At 40.5% G+C, this 15,925-nt stretch overlaps 1 protein-coding gene across 5 annotated transcripts in view; it reads right to left on the bottom strand.

Annotated features, from left to right (window-relative positions):
- SEPTIN11 (septin 11) overlaps positions 1-15,925 on the bottom strand; it is a 92,817-nt gene that overhangs the window by 22,839 nt on the left and 54,053 nt on the right. For all 5 annotated transcript variants that reach the window (XM_049630693.1, XM_049630694.1, XM_049630697.1 and 2 more), the window contains exons 3-5: positions 14,507-14,702; positions 7,533-7,719; positions 4,232-4,393 (exon numbers count right to left, since the gene is read on the bottom strand). In XM_049630693.1, coding sequence (XP_049486650.1) covers positions 4,232-4,393; positions 7,533-7,719; positions 14,507-14,702 — 545 coding nt within the window. The remainder of the gene's footprint in view (positions 1-4,231; positions 4,394-7,532; positions 7,720-14,506; positions 14,703-15,925) is intronic.

The raw sequence follows: 15,925 nt of genomic DNA, 5'->3' as shown, positions 1-15,925 counted from the left end.
GAGAGAGGGAGGGAGAATCCCAAGCAGGCCCTGACTGACAGCAGAGCCCAATGTGAGGCTCGAACTCTCAAACCAAGAGATCATGACCTAAGCTGAAATTAAGAGTTGGGGGCTTAACCAACTGAGCCACGCAGATGTCCCACTTTTATTTACTTTTAATTATTTTACCTTTGAACTTAAAAATATAACAAAATATTTTTCCGTGAAATAAAACTGTATTGTTTTGGGACTGCACTTCATTTTGCTTTAAACTTAAATTTTCTAAAAAAAAAAAACAAAACAAAAAACTAAAAAACTAGTTTACTCAATGTGGATGAAAACATTAGAGGAAAATTATCTTTTTGGTACTTATTTCATGTTGAAAAATTTTCAAGTGTGTTAGGAGTAATTTGGGTATGCTTCCAAACTGGGATATGCTGTAACTGTAAAATATACATTGGATTTCAAAGACTTACTATGAAAATATCTCATTAATTTTTATATTGATTGCATATTGAAATAATATTTTTTTTTTTTAACATTTATTTATTTTTGAGACAGAGAGAGACAGAGCATGAACGGGGGGAGGGTCAGAGAGAGAGGGAGACACAGAATTGGAAGCAGGCTCCAGGCTCTGAGCCATCAGCCCAGAGCCCGACGCGGGACTCGAACTCACAGACCGGGAGATCGTGACCTGAGCTGAAGTCGGACGCTTAACCGACTGAGCCACCCAGGCGCCCCTTGAAATAATATTTTAAATATATTCAGTTAAATAAGTTTTTTAATTAATTTCACATTTCCTTTTACTTTTTTTAATGTGACTACTGGGAAATGTTAAATTGTTTGTGTGGTTCGTATTATATTTCTAACAGCATTGCTTTACAGTTGGCCATTGCACAAAATTCAAATCAGAACTACATTTTGGCCCAAATTATTGGCCCAAGCCTTGCAACCCAGACTTCTCCCAAGCAGAGGTGGTGTTCAAAACAACTGACTATTTCACGTTGCTTTATTTGGTAGCTATGGCTACATTCTGGGAGTGCGGGTGGTAGGGACAGTAATTCCATCTTTTTTTCTATTAAAATGTAAGAATAAGAAGATCTGAAATGGTTGTTCTGAGAATTATTATTTCAGTTCCTTGATCCACTGCTCTTCTACTGTAGGCAAGTTGAGAAAGATGAGAATGTCCTACAGCCAAATCCTCTCCCACAGAGGACATAACCCTCAGCCCAGGATGCCCAGGTGGTACTTCATTTGCTGCTCAAGATACTTATATTCTCTGGTTCATCTCACACTCTATAGGAAGGAAAGAAAGCACATTCCTTTCACAGACTCCAAGTCTGGAACTGTAATGTGTCCCCTGAAGTTGAGGAGCAACAGGGCCCCGCTGGCCACCATTCTGCCATAATGACCAAGGAAAGAGTTTTCTCCGCTCACACTGAGTGACAAAAGCAACTGCCAGTGAAATCTGTTTTCCACATATCATATGGGATTTCATCACCAGGAATTATTGGCAAGGAAGAGACTTAAAAAAAATTCTTGTTAAAGAACAAGATTAATTTCGGACTATCAGTTTGATTAATCTGATAAAGAGACAAAGAGCCAAGATTCATGGGACTTTTTTCTAATGTTTATTTTTGCGAGAGAGAGAGAGAGAGAGAGAGAGAGAGAGAGAGAGAGAGAGATTGAGTGAGTGGGCGAGGAGCAGAAAGAGAGGGAGACACAGAATCTGAAGCAGGCTCCAGGCTCTGAGCTATCAGCATAGAGCCCGATGCGGGGCTCAAACCCAGTAACTACGAGAACATGACCTGAGCAAAAGTCGGATGTTTAACCGAATGAGCCACCCAGGCATCCCCATGGGTAGTTTCTTTCCAAGAAATTTAACACAAATTTAGTTTCATGAGCACCCAAAATAATTTAAAAGGAAGGGGAGAGATATAAAGAGAACATTAGACAATATTCACTCATGTCATTTATTGAATCCTATGCTGAAGTTCTACAGCAGAAGAACCCCAAACTGAAGTTCTACAGCAGAATAAACCAGCGCTATCTCAGCCTGGGCTCTAATGATGCTGTAAAACAGGCACACTGCTCTGCTGGCACTGGAGCTGAGCTGCCTGCGTTCAAATCCTCCCTGCACGACCGATGGCTGGACCATGCCAGGCTGCAGTTTCCTCATTGCGAGTTAGGGATAATAATAGTGCCTACCTATGGGACTGGTGTGAGGATTAGATGTAAATAAAACCTCTCACGGTGGCTGATGCACAGTAAATCCTCCATAAATGTCAAAAATGACTGGTGCTATGATGGCTATGAAACTCTCAGTACCCATAGCCAGAGAAATTTAGACGTGGGAGAGACCTCACATGTTATCCATTTCGATCCTGCTTCTACAGTATCTAAATGAGTTGAGATACGGAATCTGTTGTCCACCACCTTGTGATGGGAACTCACTCCTTCCACAGGGTGCTTGCTGTGCTGCGGTGGCACCGATGGCCAAACGTTCATTTCTCGCTGGGCCCCAACCCCTCACTACCCTTCAGTTCTGTCTTTTGAATGAGAACAGTTACCCTCCGTCATGATGACCTTCCTTTCGTACCCCCTCCGGCCATCCTCCCAGGAAGAATCTGCTCCCCAGTTTTCACAAATTCCAGAGTCTTCACGATCCTGGCCACAGGAGCAAGACAACCAGAGTAGGTCACACAACTCCGAGTGTGACCACACTAGAGCAGAGTGGAGAATGGACAATCTCTGCTCTAATGGGCCCCTAAATTTTCAATTCATACAAACAGCCCCAGATAAGGGAGAAGTTACATTTGCTTCCAAAGTCCTAGTCATATTGGGAAAAATTTAAGGAAAATATTCCTCCATAAATGATAACAGTGCTATATAGAAAAGTCCATATGCTGAACTGAAGAAACAAGAAGGAGTTTTGTGAAATATCTCTGTTCTCCTAAATTATGATAGCAAACAACACAAAACTGGTATCAGGGTTGAAATCTCAGTGCTGCTTTGACCAAGCCATTTAATTCTCTAGATGAGCTTCAGTCTGAGTCCCTTTATATGAAATGTCCAGAATAGGCAAATGTCCAGAAGAGACAAGAAAGTAGAGTAGTAGTTGCCTAGGACTGGGATGGTTAGAGGGTTGACAACTAAAAGGAACATGATTTCTTTTTCAGGTGATGAAAAGGTTCTAAAATTGGTGGTGGCAATGGTTGCTCAACTCTGTGAATATACTAAAAACCACTGAATTGTATGCTTTAAACGGGTAACTTGTACAGTACATCAATTATATCTCAATATGGCTGTTAAAAAAAAAGAGTGCCTTCAGGGCAATTTAATAATTACTTCATTAGACACTTTTCATGATCAGATCTAAGGAAAGTAGAACACAGCTCAACCTACCACAATTTAAAAATGTACACTGACTTCTGCTGCCACCAGCACACTTTTGAATCAATTTTTAGCACGTATTCAGGGGAAGGCAACTTATTTAATAGCTTCTAATTATATTTCACAGAAGCTAACCTACAATTTTAAGAATCCCAAAAGCCATCATTGGTCATCTACTATGTGCAAAGGATGCTAGTTTTACACAAGTTATGCATTCCCAAATGGAAAAAAAAAAAGTATAGGAATTGTGGCCCAGAAATGAGCCATGTATCTCTTTGTGAGATACACAAAGAGGCAGTGAGAAAGATTCGGGATCAGCAGATAGCATGAGGACACGGACATCATATCACAGGTGCACTTAGAATTGCTGAAGCTTTACTCAGTTCTCTCTTGTTCTCTGCCTGGGACATGGAGAAATTATACCCTCAACTGCCAATTAACCTAATGATTCAGGAAAGAGTAGGGGAAACAGAATGGAGCGAAAGGCAGGAACCCATCACAGAAGCAAAAGGAAGGCAGGTGGAGATATTTCTGCCAACAATGGCAGAAACAAGCAGAGATCTATTTCCTTTAAGCTGCTTTGTGTGAGACGGTGCTGGGCTGGCATTCCCTTCCCAAGAGGTCTGCTGTAGAAATCCTGCCTGTTGGAGCAGGAAGGAAACTGGAGATAGGCTTGTCTAACTTTCCCATTTGACAGATGGATACCCTGAGGAGGTTAAATGGCTTGCCATAGTGGCAGAGCTGGGCAACGCTAAAGAATCCGATTCCTGGCCCAGTGCTCCAGTCACTCTACAATGCTGCTACCAAGAAAAGCTTTCAGGACAATTTCTGGTAAGTTCTTCCTAACTTGAGGACTTACACTCATTGTTGCATTAATCTCTGCCACCGTTTCTTCATCTGTGGGGAACTGATATATCTGGACTCCATTGCTGACTAGTTCACTCATGATCTTACTCTTGAATTTGTGCAATTCATTTTTGGCAATCGTGTCAGCTTTTGCAATTATTGGAATGATGTTCACCTATAAAACAAACATACCCATTTTTACACAATTCCAATATAAGAAAAATAAGACAAATGAATGAAACATAACAAAAGTTGTAAAGCTTCACTTAAAAAATAGATATTGAAAATAAGGCTTTGAGCCCAGAGGGAAAATTAAGAAGACATGGATAATCTTTTAGCTCCATCTGTGAACACTTTTACTTCCTCCCATCCGGCACTGACAGCATACTTGTAATTTCCTCTTCTGTGCTACCTCATTTTTTTTTTTTTTTTAACAGAGTAGAAGGAAGTGTTACTCTATGACAAATAGCAATAACAAAGAAGCCTATTCTTTGAATAACCAACCACTCCTTTTAGACCCCTCCCAGCTACTTAAAAAGCTTGATTTTTGCATGTTCCTCACAGTGCAAAGCAAAGACTGTGTTAGAATAGTGGAATATTCATCTCTATGCAGGATAACACCCTCTCTTTTTTTCTAATGACTACTAGGGGTAGAGAACCTACGTATTAACCAGAACAAAGACGGCTTCACCTACTTTTAAAGTTTTCAAAATCACACCAATTAATTCTTTTGAAACACCAGCTTCTAGCACATTACTTCTTCATGTCAGAATGAAACCTAGCGGCAAAGGCTCGCTTTCAGAGCATTGACTAGAGACCAGGGAGAAGGCAGAGTTTGAAAACAGTGGCAGAAAGCCCAGTGTGAGAGCTGAGGACACCCTCAAGCCCAAGCCTCAAACCCCAAAGTGGGTCATTCTCCCAACTTTGCCCAGCACTGCCCACACAGCACATTTTAAAAAATTCGTTTTTTAAGATTAACTTTCTTCCACTCCCTGGTAGCCACAGAGGTTTCAGTAAGACACAACTGACATCTGACACCTGGGGCCATGCTCTCCCAGCTCAGGGGAAAGGGGGACAGACTCAGTGAGAAAGCCACACTAACAAGAGATGAGGGAGTCCTTAGGGAGGTTTTCTTGGTCATGTCTGCATTCCTTTGCTTCTTTTATTCCAAGAGCCGAATCAAAACCCCTGATACACCACAATGAGAAGACATGTGGATAGAATAACATATTCTTCACCTATTCCTCCACCCACTCCTACCTCATCATGCTTGGGCTCATCCAGCAAGAGAAACACTAATGGTGGGGATATGTCTGGGTCAGAGCCCAAGAAACAAAACACTTCCCCGTTGTTCTTGTTGGTTATCTTCTCTACATGTTTAGTATTCAGTGACTATTACACAGACAAAATGGCAGAGGTTCATACCTTCTTGACCAGTTTGATCAGAGTAGATAGACGCCACAAGCAATTGAGATTTAAAACCTCTTTTTCCTCAGTGGCAGGTGCTTGAAAATCATTTCTGAAATTATATGTTTATGATATATATACTTAAGCACCTTAACTCTTCACTTCACTTGTATAAACACCCTTTGCAAATACCATTTTCAGATGCTCTCCAGCCCTCCATCTCTACAGCAGTATCGGTTCTTTAAAAGCAGTTTAACCTGTTTTCAGGGACTTTTTTTTCCAGCTGTGTTCATTTGCCTTATTTTCTTTCCCTTTTTAAACCAGCCCTACTAAGCATAATCCTTTGTTGAATATTTGCCGGGCTTGGTCCACAAACATGGCCTCAGTTAGGACACCACCTCCATCTCTGCCCCTCCCCAGCCCTGTTACCAGGGACACGGCAGCCTGGGGAGCCAGCCTCATGGCCCAGAGCCCTCAACTGCCTGCCTGCCCGTGGCTCACCGTTGCGGACACAAATGCATGAAAAGGATTCTATTTATTCTCCCGAGAGTCCTCCAGCTGCAATAGTCCCTTCACATCACTAGACCATTTTTCTGTAAACCAAGGTATCTGTGCATGCTGGAAGCCCAAGGAACTCTGTGCATGCTGGAAGCCCTGTGTCAGCCACTGCAGCCCATTTGGCGGCCAGTTCAGCCAGAGGCCTCGGGGACAGCTGGTCATCTGACTGCCCTCCATTACGTTCCTCTGGAGAGAAAGCATCTTTCAAACAGCATTGTTTGGACACAAAAATAACACCCAACAAAACCCCCTAAAGATGATACAACTTTTTATGGAACTTCAAGGAAAGTTAAAAAAAATACCACAGCTTCTTTTTCTGGCTGTTTTCCTTTTCATTTGCTTCTTCAATTCAAAATATACTGCCTTCCATTTATTTCAAAATGAAAAATCAAATTAATTGTAAAGTACATCACTTAATGTTATCAAACTTATCAGTACCTCTCTTCAAATGTTGTAAAAGGAAGAGTTTATTAATGTGGAAAGCCCAGGTGTCAAACTGAAACCACTTTTTAAAAACATTTGGGTGCAATTCACTTTTAAATCTAAGAAGCTGGACTGTCCTTATCACATAAGGAAAAAAATTAACACCTGTTTTTTTCACTCAAAACTTCATATTAAAGCCAAACCTTTAAAACAGAAATTTAGAGAAGGTTTTAGGAAAGTAAACAATTTGTGACTTTATATTTCAATCTCCCTAAATTTAACCCTTCCTATGACCATTTAGATGTCTCCGCTATATAATTCCCCAACCTTCATCAGAGCATCCGCTGGTGCTAATTTAAGAACTAAAAATACTTGGTAAAGAGCTCCATGGTTTTATTTGTTTGTTTTATTTTGTTTAGCCTAACATCCAGAGGTTTTGAAGCATTTTTCTCACATTGCTAAACCCTATTGTTCTGTAAACCAGAAAAGACAATTATGGGGTTGGAGGAAGGGGGAGGGATGAATAGGCAAGAGCACAGAGGAGTTTGGGGGCAGGAAAACTACTCTGTATGCCTCCACGATACAGGTCTTTGTAGGTTTGTACAAGCCCACAGGCTGTGCACCAACAAAAGTGAACCCTAATGTAAGTAACAGACTTTGGGTGATTATGGTGTGTCAACATAGATGCGTCGACTGTAACAACCCATCAATGGGACCCATCAGGTGGGGGTGCTGACGTGGGGCAGGGGTATACATGCGTCTCTGTACCTTCCTCTTAATTTTGCTGTGAACCTAAAACTGCTACAATAAACTGTCTTGTAAAACAAAACAACTCCAATTACATTAAAAGAAGGAAATAAATCAGGGCCTTCAGATAAAGGTGATCCAAAAGGCAAGTGGATAGTCACCAAAGTGTCAGTGAGTACCTTGCTGTCCAGCTTTTTCATGGTGACTAGGTCCAGAGACTTCAGTGAATGGCCAGTAGGGGCAATGAAGTAGAGGCATGCGTGGATCCTGGTGTCGTGGTAGTTGAAGAGAGAACGTTTGATCTTCAATTCCTCTTGTAAGTAGGCTTCAAATTGAGCATCAATATATTCCACTATTGGCTTATAGCTAGAATGCAGAAGAATTTTTTTTTTTTTTTTAAACACATCTTCAAATCAGCATATTTCTAGCCTTCAACCTCTTGTGCAGCTCCATGCAGGCAGTCAAGTCTTCAATGGTTCCCTCTCCTAAGAGCTGAAGTCCCAGTTCCTTACCTGGGCATCCCAGGCCTTCCATCATCTGGTTCCTGAACATCTCTCCAGCTCCTCTCTCCCACTTCCTCCCTGGCTCACCATTTCTGTCCCAGTCATCACACACAGCTGCCTTCATGACCTGGTTCATGCTAACCCCCTACCCGGAACAGTCTCCTTCCTAGTATTCCCCTGGCTAACATTCATCCTTTAAAGCAGAGATTATAAATATGTGAACCATGCTGTCACTTCCCATGGAAGACATTACTAAGACATTGTGGCATTCTTTCCTGCTGGGCCAAAATGGAAGTCTCAAAATTTGTCTCAGTAAAGTGATTTTGACAGCCTCTACCAACTGATTGGCTTTGGCGCACAAAAGGAAAGTGGTTTTTGATTTCAGGCTATGGCATAACCTAGTGGGAGCTCTGCCCCCATGCTTTGTCCCATTCCTCCAGAGATGAGGGCCCCTCTGTGCTCTCATCTAGCCCAGTGCTCCTGGGCCATTATAGGCTTCAAGATTATTTCCAACTCTGAAATTTTATGATTTGAAGGTAAACTCTATATCCCTTTCTTCTCACCAAATCATAATTCAAATTTGTTTTGAATAATTATGTATGATTCTATTAGCAGACCATCATCATTAATAACATATTGGGAATATGCATTCAATAAACCATATGTTCTCCAAGGACGAAGCAGTACATTAGGTAGGTTGCTGTGGAAAAGCTATAAACTTTCAGGTTTCCAGGGACCTGCTCAGGAGAAACCAGTGTGAGCAGCAGTGAGATTGGGTTACTAGGAACACAATGGGTTAATTCTCCCCAAACCTATTACCTTGCTGAGGAATGACTTACACTTTAAGAAAAATAAAAACCTTTCAACACTTTGCTCCCCCAACTCATATATTAAACTGAAATCCTTAAGGGAACAACAAATCTTTGAAATAAGGATGACAACACACACTCTAAGAGAAAAAACAAACAAAACAAAAAACACATTTATAACCAAAAACCAAAAGCACTCAGAAAACGGTTTTTGATATTTTTCTTTGGTCATTCATTACAATCCACTGATTCAATCTGAGCAGACAAAAACTCTAGCGGTTAAAAGAAAAAGTAGGATACACCAGTAAGTAAATAGGACAAAAGAAATCCCAATAAATTCCAATAGAAAGAAGGAACAAGTGAGAAGTTTCTTCTATGTTTTCCACTTTCAAAATACAAGCGGGTGTTCTGAAGCAACAGTGATAATATTATAGGATGGTGGTTAGAAGCATGGATTCAAGACAGATGGACTCCAACCCCACAACTTACAGGATATGTAACTTTGGGCAAGTTCCTAAACCTCTCTGTCTCCATTTCCTCATAAGTAACTCAAGGACAAAAAAGTACCTATATCAGAGAGCTACTGTGACAAATATGTGAGCTAACATATGTAAAGGCCTAGCACATAAAAGATATAACTATTTCACAGTAATAATAATTTTAAAAAAGCAACAACTAAGAGAAAAGCAAGCTTGACTTTTGAGAAAGTTGGGGGTGGCAGGGAGGAACCTTACACTCACTCAGTTCCATGGTAACCATCCTGCTACTGTGCTCATGCCCTGTAGGGAAGTGGACTGGGCCACTCCACCGAGGTTCACCCATGCCAGCCAAGAGCCTGATCTTCCAGTCTCCTGACACTGAGGCATGTGTTTGGGGAACCAGGCTCTCTCTCCAGCACCCTCTTAGGAAAGGAAAAGCAGCTCACAAGCAATTGCTCCTTCCTGCCTCACTAGTTCCTGATTTTTAGCTTCTCAGCACCTCCTCCCAGCAGTGGTCCAAATAGGTTTCTGCTTTCTATTAATTTCCCTGTTGCCTCTGGTGTTGATTCTAATCCTCCAAGATTATAGGAGGTATAACATCTCTCCTTTTCCAGTGAGGCATGTTTTCTGCACTAGATTCAATATACCCAAAGAAACTTTTTGTTCTCCTCTTATACCTTGAATTCTTTCTGCCTTCCCCTGTCAGGGAGTTCTGGCCAATCATCCAATCTCCGTTTTTTCCCTTTATGTGATCTCCCTAGAAAATTCCATTTATTCCTGTGTTTTACTTACCATCTAAGTGATGATAAATCACAAATTTCTGCTTGTAGCCCAGATCATCCACCCAAGTTTCAGCCCCATCCATACAACTGCTTACAAGATATCTGCATTGGCTCTTCTAAATGTGTCCAGGATGGGACTCTTCATCTTGCCCCCAAACCATCTCCCTGTTTTCCTTAGCTTGGCGAATGGCACCTCCATCCATACCAATCAGAGACCTCCTCTTCTACTTCCTCCACACAATCCAGCGTGAAATTCCACCAATTTTACCTTCCAACTATTATAAACAAATTAAAGAAACGTATTCCAGGAGAACTATTTACCAAAATCATTATTCCCTGTGTTTAAGTCAGCCAGTGGTTTTGTATTCCCCTTCACAATCCTTTAAACAAATTACCTGCCCCTCTTCTACTCCTTTCCACTTCTTATCTACATCCAGTCATAAAGATAAGGAGGTTTAATCCCAATTTTGCCTTTTGATAGTTTCCATTTTATAGAAAAGACACCCATCTGGTTTTTGTTTGGCCAATTCCAACTTCTCTGGGTTTCAGCCATACAAAGCAGGGGAAAGTGAAGGAAGGCAAATCATATGCAGTATTTACATTCTCACATCATTTCCTTTTCAGGCATGGGGATGGTCCTTTTTACCCACAACTCATTTCTTTTCATATACCTCCAGCCACAGAATTCACAACAAAATACAGAGGTTGACCTAAAACTGATGGGAGAAATATTTTATGCAATGTTTTCTATCCACCCAAGTTACCCACTGACCATTCTTCCAGAAGAACCAATGGCATTGTTCAGAGAGTGACTCTCCATTTTACATACGGCCAGATACCTACCATTCATATATTTTTCTCTATCTTGCTGTTAGTGAAAGTTAGTTTTCCTCATCTCTCAACTACCTCCCCAACAGAAAGGTGGTAAAAACAGAAATTAAAGACCAAATGGTCTACTTCACTACCATTTTATAACTCTGATATAAAGATTTTGTGAGTTTGAGGAGTTCAATTATCCATGATTTTCAGGGCTAATAATCATCACAGTTAGCAATATGCCATTGATATTCTAGCTCCCATCTCCCAAATGTTGGGCAAATGAATTATTCTATTTCCAGTTCTATGACAAAACTTGGTTTTCCTTCTCCAGACCTCTTTGCTTCTTCACTGGAAAGTACAGACAGCAAAACAAGGAAGCCCTTAAACCATGAAGAGTTAATCATGCTATTAAACATAACAGGAAACCTTACCAGATCTCTCTTCCTGCCCCCTTCTAGCTAGCTCAGTCCCAGGCAGATACTCATGCAGGAATGCATGCTGACATGACTGAAGCCTATATAAACAAGCTGGGACATTCTTGAAGTCCTGCATTCATGGCAGAAAAGCTTGCCTCATCCCCAAAGTAGTAAAAATAATCATGGGTTTAGAGAAACGGTATATTGCTTCCCATATGATTACATATCAATGCAAAAATGCATACCTCACATCCAATTCTTTTATGGAATCAGATTGTCCAAAAAAAAAATTTTTTTTAAGACAATAGTCACTTGGGTTTGGAGTCAACAGTGTCAACAATGCCTTCTGGGGCACAGAGTTCTAAATGCCATTTAAAGAGGTTATGCAACAGCTGTCAAGAAATTTCAGAAGAAAAAAAAAATTTGGTATCTAGGTTAGGTTAATATCATACTTCCTCTCTTCTAAATCTCCTTGGAAACTATTATTTGACCCAAATGAGTCAGATAATTTCTTAAAGGGACCTCCAGCTGCAAATATGAGAATTGGTATTGTAGTAGCCACTTGGCTATTCAGTGCTGGCCAGTGAAAATCCACCAGGCTAAAGGAAAATCCCCACTTAGGGGACAGGCAATTCAGTGGCAACACTGAGGCAATGAGCCTGAGCGGGAAGAGCAAATGGAATCTTAGCAGCAAGATGCTGGCAGATGTTCTCATTCCTGCAGGAAGGGACCCTGAAAAGGTCCAGTTACTGCCTTCCAATCAGAGTGCACAAACATAACATTCTCTAACCCCAGAGAGAAACCTATGTAGGTTGGAGAGATGGAGATACATCTTGCTCTGAGTACACTGTGATTGCCCAATGACCAGGAACCCTGGCTCTCTCCCCAGCTCCCACAATGCACCTGTGCTCTTTTTCTTGTTGCCAAGGCTTTCCCCTCATCTATTTCACTTGGCATCACAATCAGCCTTCAGGCAGTAACCTCTCCATCATTCCTTGGCATTGAGGTCATAAATGAAGAGCAATAGCCCAGCTGCAGGGTCTGAGCTTAGCTGTCCCCACCCCGCACAATGTACAGATAGTTCACTTTGACCAGATGCAAAATAAAACCCTTCTCACTACATGTAACAATTGCTCCTGTTATTACAGGACAATGTTTATTGAAGAGCATTTAAATTGCTCTATAGATAAAATAGAGCTCAGTGCTCAGCTAGAGAATGAATTAAATATTTCTTCCTAATTACTATGGTGCCCATATACATCAGGGATACTTAAAATATCTCTAGGCAATACACACACATTCTAGATTAAAAAAATAGTTCAAGTTCCTCTTTACAAAACACATACATATAATACATACCATTTTGGAGAAAAAAATTTTTAAAGAAAAATCCCTGGTACTAATAAAATTTCTGAGCCCTAAGCAAACATAACTTATTGATGTGGTGTTTTACTCCCTTAATGTTGTCACTGCACGAAAATGTCTCTGGAAGCCTCCTTCTAGAATCATCTTTGGGCCTGGGAAAATTTTAACTTTCTCTGACTTCTTTTGAAAATGAATACAGTATTCAAAATAGTCCTAAGACACTTGATGTTGAGAATGATGAATAGGATGGATGATCTCGAGGAGTGTGAACAATATTTTGGGACTGAGGTTAACCTATGGGTTGAGCACCAGGAAGTTTTAAGATTAACAGCTTCTCTCAATAAAGGCATATAGCAACTCAGAGAGCAGAGTCAAACTTACTTGGCTTTATAAATTGAGTATGTGTTTTCTAAAAATAAAAATAAAAATAAAACCTTACTGTATTATAATTATATCTTCATGTTTATGTGAACCAGTTTTAATGAATGAATACATAAGATTGATTTACCAGGTAGTAGCCTCTATCTACACACAAACTATTGGAACAAAATTCTTAGAAAGTATTTTATTTCTTAAGCAGCTTAAACACATCTTTTCTTCCACATATATGGATTATTGTATACATTACTTTATTAGCTTAACAAACTCCACTGGATAGAAAGGGAAAGTTTAATCCAGCTGACCTCAATTCCCCATTAGGATTGACTGAATCCACAATCATTACTCAGACTCGATTTGACAATTCTGCACCAGGCATGCTGCCCACCCCTTTAGCAGCCTACAGAAAGACCCAGACACTTCACAGAAGACTCAGTGCCTCACACCAAGCACTCACACCAATAGCAAGATCTGTGCCAGCCGGAAATCAAGATTTTTCCAACAGATCTTCCATAAAAATGCTTTCTTCACTTTGAGGTTTTAGGAGCTAATACCACTTTGACCAAAGACATCAAAATACAGGAATACCCCCCTATTATTACCATACCCCTCTTCCAGGCCTTGCCTTTCACAGCGTCCTTCCTTAGGCCTCTGCCTAAGAATAGGACTGAATACAGGATCACACGGGAAGAGACCTCAGAGATCGTCTGGTGACATTCCCTTAAAGTGAGATAAATTGTCAAGGTCCCATAACCTGTCAATCGCAGAATCCAGGCTCTAACTCAGGTCGCCTAAATCCTGAGCTGTGGATTCTTTGGCAGAATCTCATCAGCTCTCAGTTTTCATTCAAAATCTGTAAGAATTTGGGGGTTAAGTCAAAATCCCAATGTGCCTCAGGGACTAGGAGAGTTTGGCAGATGCTTTTTTGAATTCCTGACTCTTTAATGCCTTCTTATTTTGCAGAGTTGCAAAACAAACAAACAAAACAAAAACAACGCATTTCCCAGATTCTTGCAGCTAGTATTCTAGATGTAATTTAGTTTCTACCATACAGAGATGCAGCCACACAAGACCCGGAAGCAGGGAGTGAGGAACACACAGCAGAGGCCACCGTTGTTCTCCTTGCAAGGGATGGGGAAGGCAATAAACATCATCCTGTAACACTGTCCCAACTCTAGGACAGAACTGGTGGAGGTTCTAAACACCTCCCCTCAGCATCACAGGTACCAGTGGCAGGTGACCAGTGGCAGGGGTTTCTGCTAACTGTCCTGTTGGGTCATTGAGTGTTTCTCTAGATTGCTTTTCCTGCTGGGAAAGGTCCCAAATCTAGTTCCATGACCCTGCTGGAAAAATGCCATAAGCTAATGTATTCCTAAGAAATTCCTTTTTTCCTTACACGAGCTAGAATCAACTGTGTTGTCTCATTCTGACCTCGGGGAAGAACATTCTAAGAAAACTTCTCAGAGGAAAAGAATGTCTTATCTTTTAGGCAACAGAAAATCAGCCCCATAATTAGTGAACATTTTTAGCCTTTGAATTTACCCAGGACAAGTCCTGCTATCTCCTGATCCATTTCTATCCCCACAAAATCCCAAAACGTACCTGTCATCTTTGTTTATCTGGTCTCCAAATCCCACAGTGTCAACGATGGTTAACTTCAGCCGTACATTGCTTTCCTGAAGCTCATAACTTCTGGCTTTTAACCGGACACCTGGTTCATTGTGAGTAGCTGGGTCACTTTCAAATTTGGTGTTGAATAAAGTGTCCATTAACGTGGATTTGCCGATGCCGGTCTCACCTACGTGGCCACAAGAGAGACATCAGAGAATGTGTCTGTCAATGCCTCTCAGACATCAGTTCAATTCATTAGGAATTTCTTATATTTGTAAAAAAATTTTAGAAGTCAGTATCACCAGAAATCCCACTATGAAAAGATAGTTCTTTACCTATGTGATCAAATATCTCCCTAGAAAAGTCTTAATGAATTCCAGAAACCAATTAGCATAAAAGATCTTGTACTTACAGGTCAGGATGCTGTTCTTAACCTCTATATAGAGAAAAAGAACCTGTAAGCTTGCCTGTGGTCAGTTTGTACATTACAAAGACATAAACTGTATCTCTTCTTCTCCTAAATGTTGATGTGTGAAGTTATAGAACTTTAAAAAATACTCTATTGTTTCTGATACCAGGAAAAAAAGACTGATCTCATTTATATTATCTGATGTCACCAAATTACCTGATACCATCTAAAGCTGAAACGAATTACATTTTTCAAAACAACACTCTTGACAATTACAGCAATAATAACAAATCCAGCTAAAGTTACTGAGAGCTTACTTTGTGCCAGGTCCTGTAGCAGGGCCTTCCCATGCATTATCGCATTTAAATCCTACTACTGTCCTCCATTAAATAGGTTTCCTTCATTTTACAGATGGGACAGTAAGGCCTAACTATGGTAAAGGGTGTTGTCTAAAGTCACATTGTTATGTGGCAGAGTCAGGGTTCAAACCCAAGTTTGTGTGGTTCTAACACCTACACTCAACCAACACAGCATCCCGACTTTACTATTATAGAGAAACCGACGGCCTGATCTTTCCTAATATTAGTTATGCATCTGTGTGAATCCTCCCTATTATTTCCATTTTTCTTTCTTTATTCAACTGGAATCAAGATGGGAAAGATTTATTACATAGTTTTCCCAGTTTCAAGGTGATATCTGTGACAATGAGACTAAATGCAGTTGAATGACTTCCAACAACGGCCTTGTTAATTCACTTTGTTAGTTAAATATGTGTTTATCGCAGCTCTAATGTGTACAAAGAAGAGTGGCAGGGACTGGTAACACTACTCGAATCAAAATGATGAGACCCAAATGTGGAGGGAGCAATGAAGAACGTGAGCTAGGCCTCCAAAATCATGCCAAGCAAAATTCCCTCTTTTTTTTAATCTTTAGTTTTGAGAGAGAGAGAGAGAGAAGAAAGAAAGAAAGAAAGAAAGAAAGAAAGAAAGAAAGAAAGAAAG

The sequence above is a fragment of the Panthera uncia genome, chromosome B1 (genome assembly GCF_023721935.1).
Source record: "Panthera uncia isolate 11264 chromosome B1, Puncia_PCG_1.0, whole genome shotgun sequence".
NCBI lineage: Eukaryota > Metazoa > Chordata > Mammalia > Carnivora > Felidae > Panthera > Panthera uncia.
Note: the sequence above shows the minus strand (reverse complement) of the source record. Positions and strands in the feature narration are given on the sequence as shown.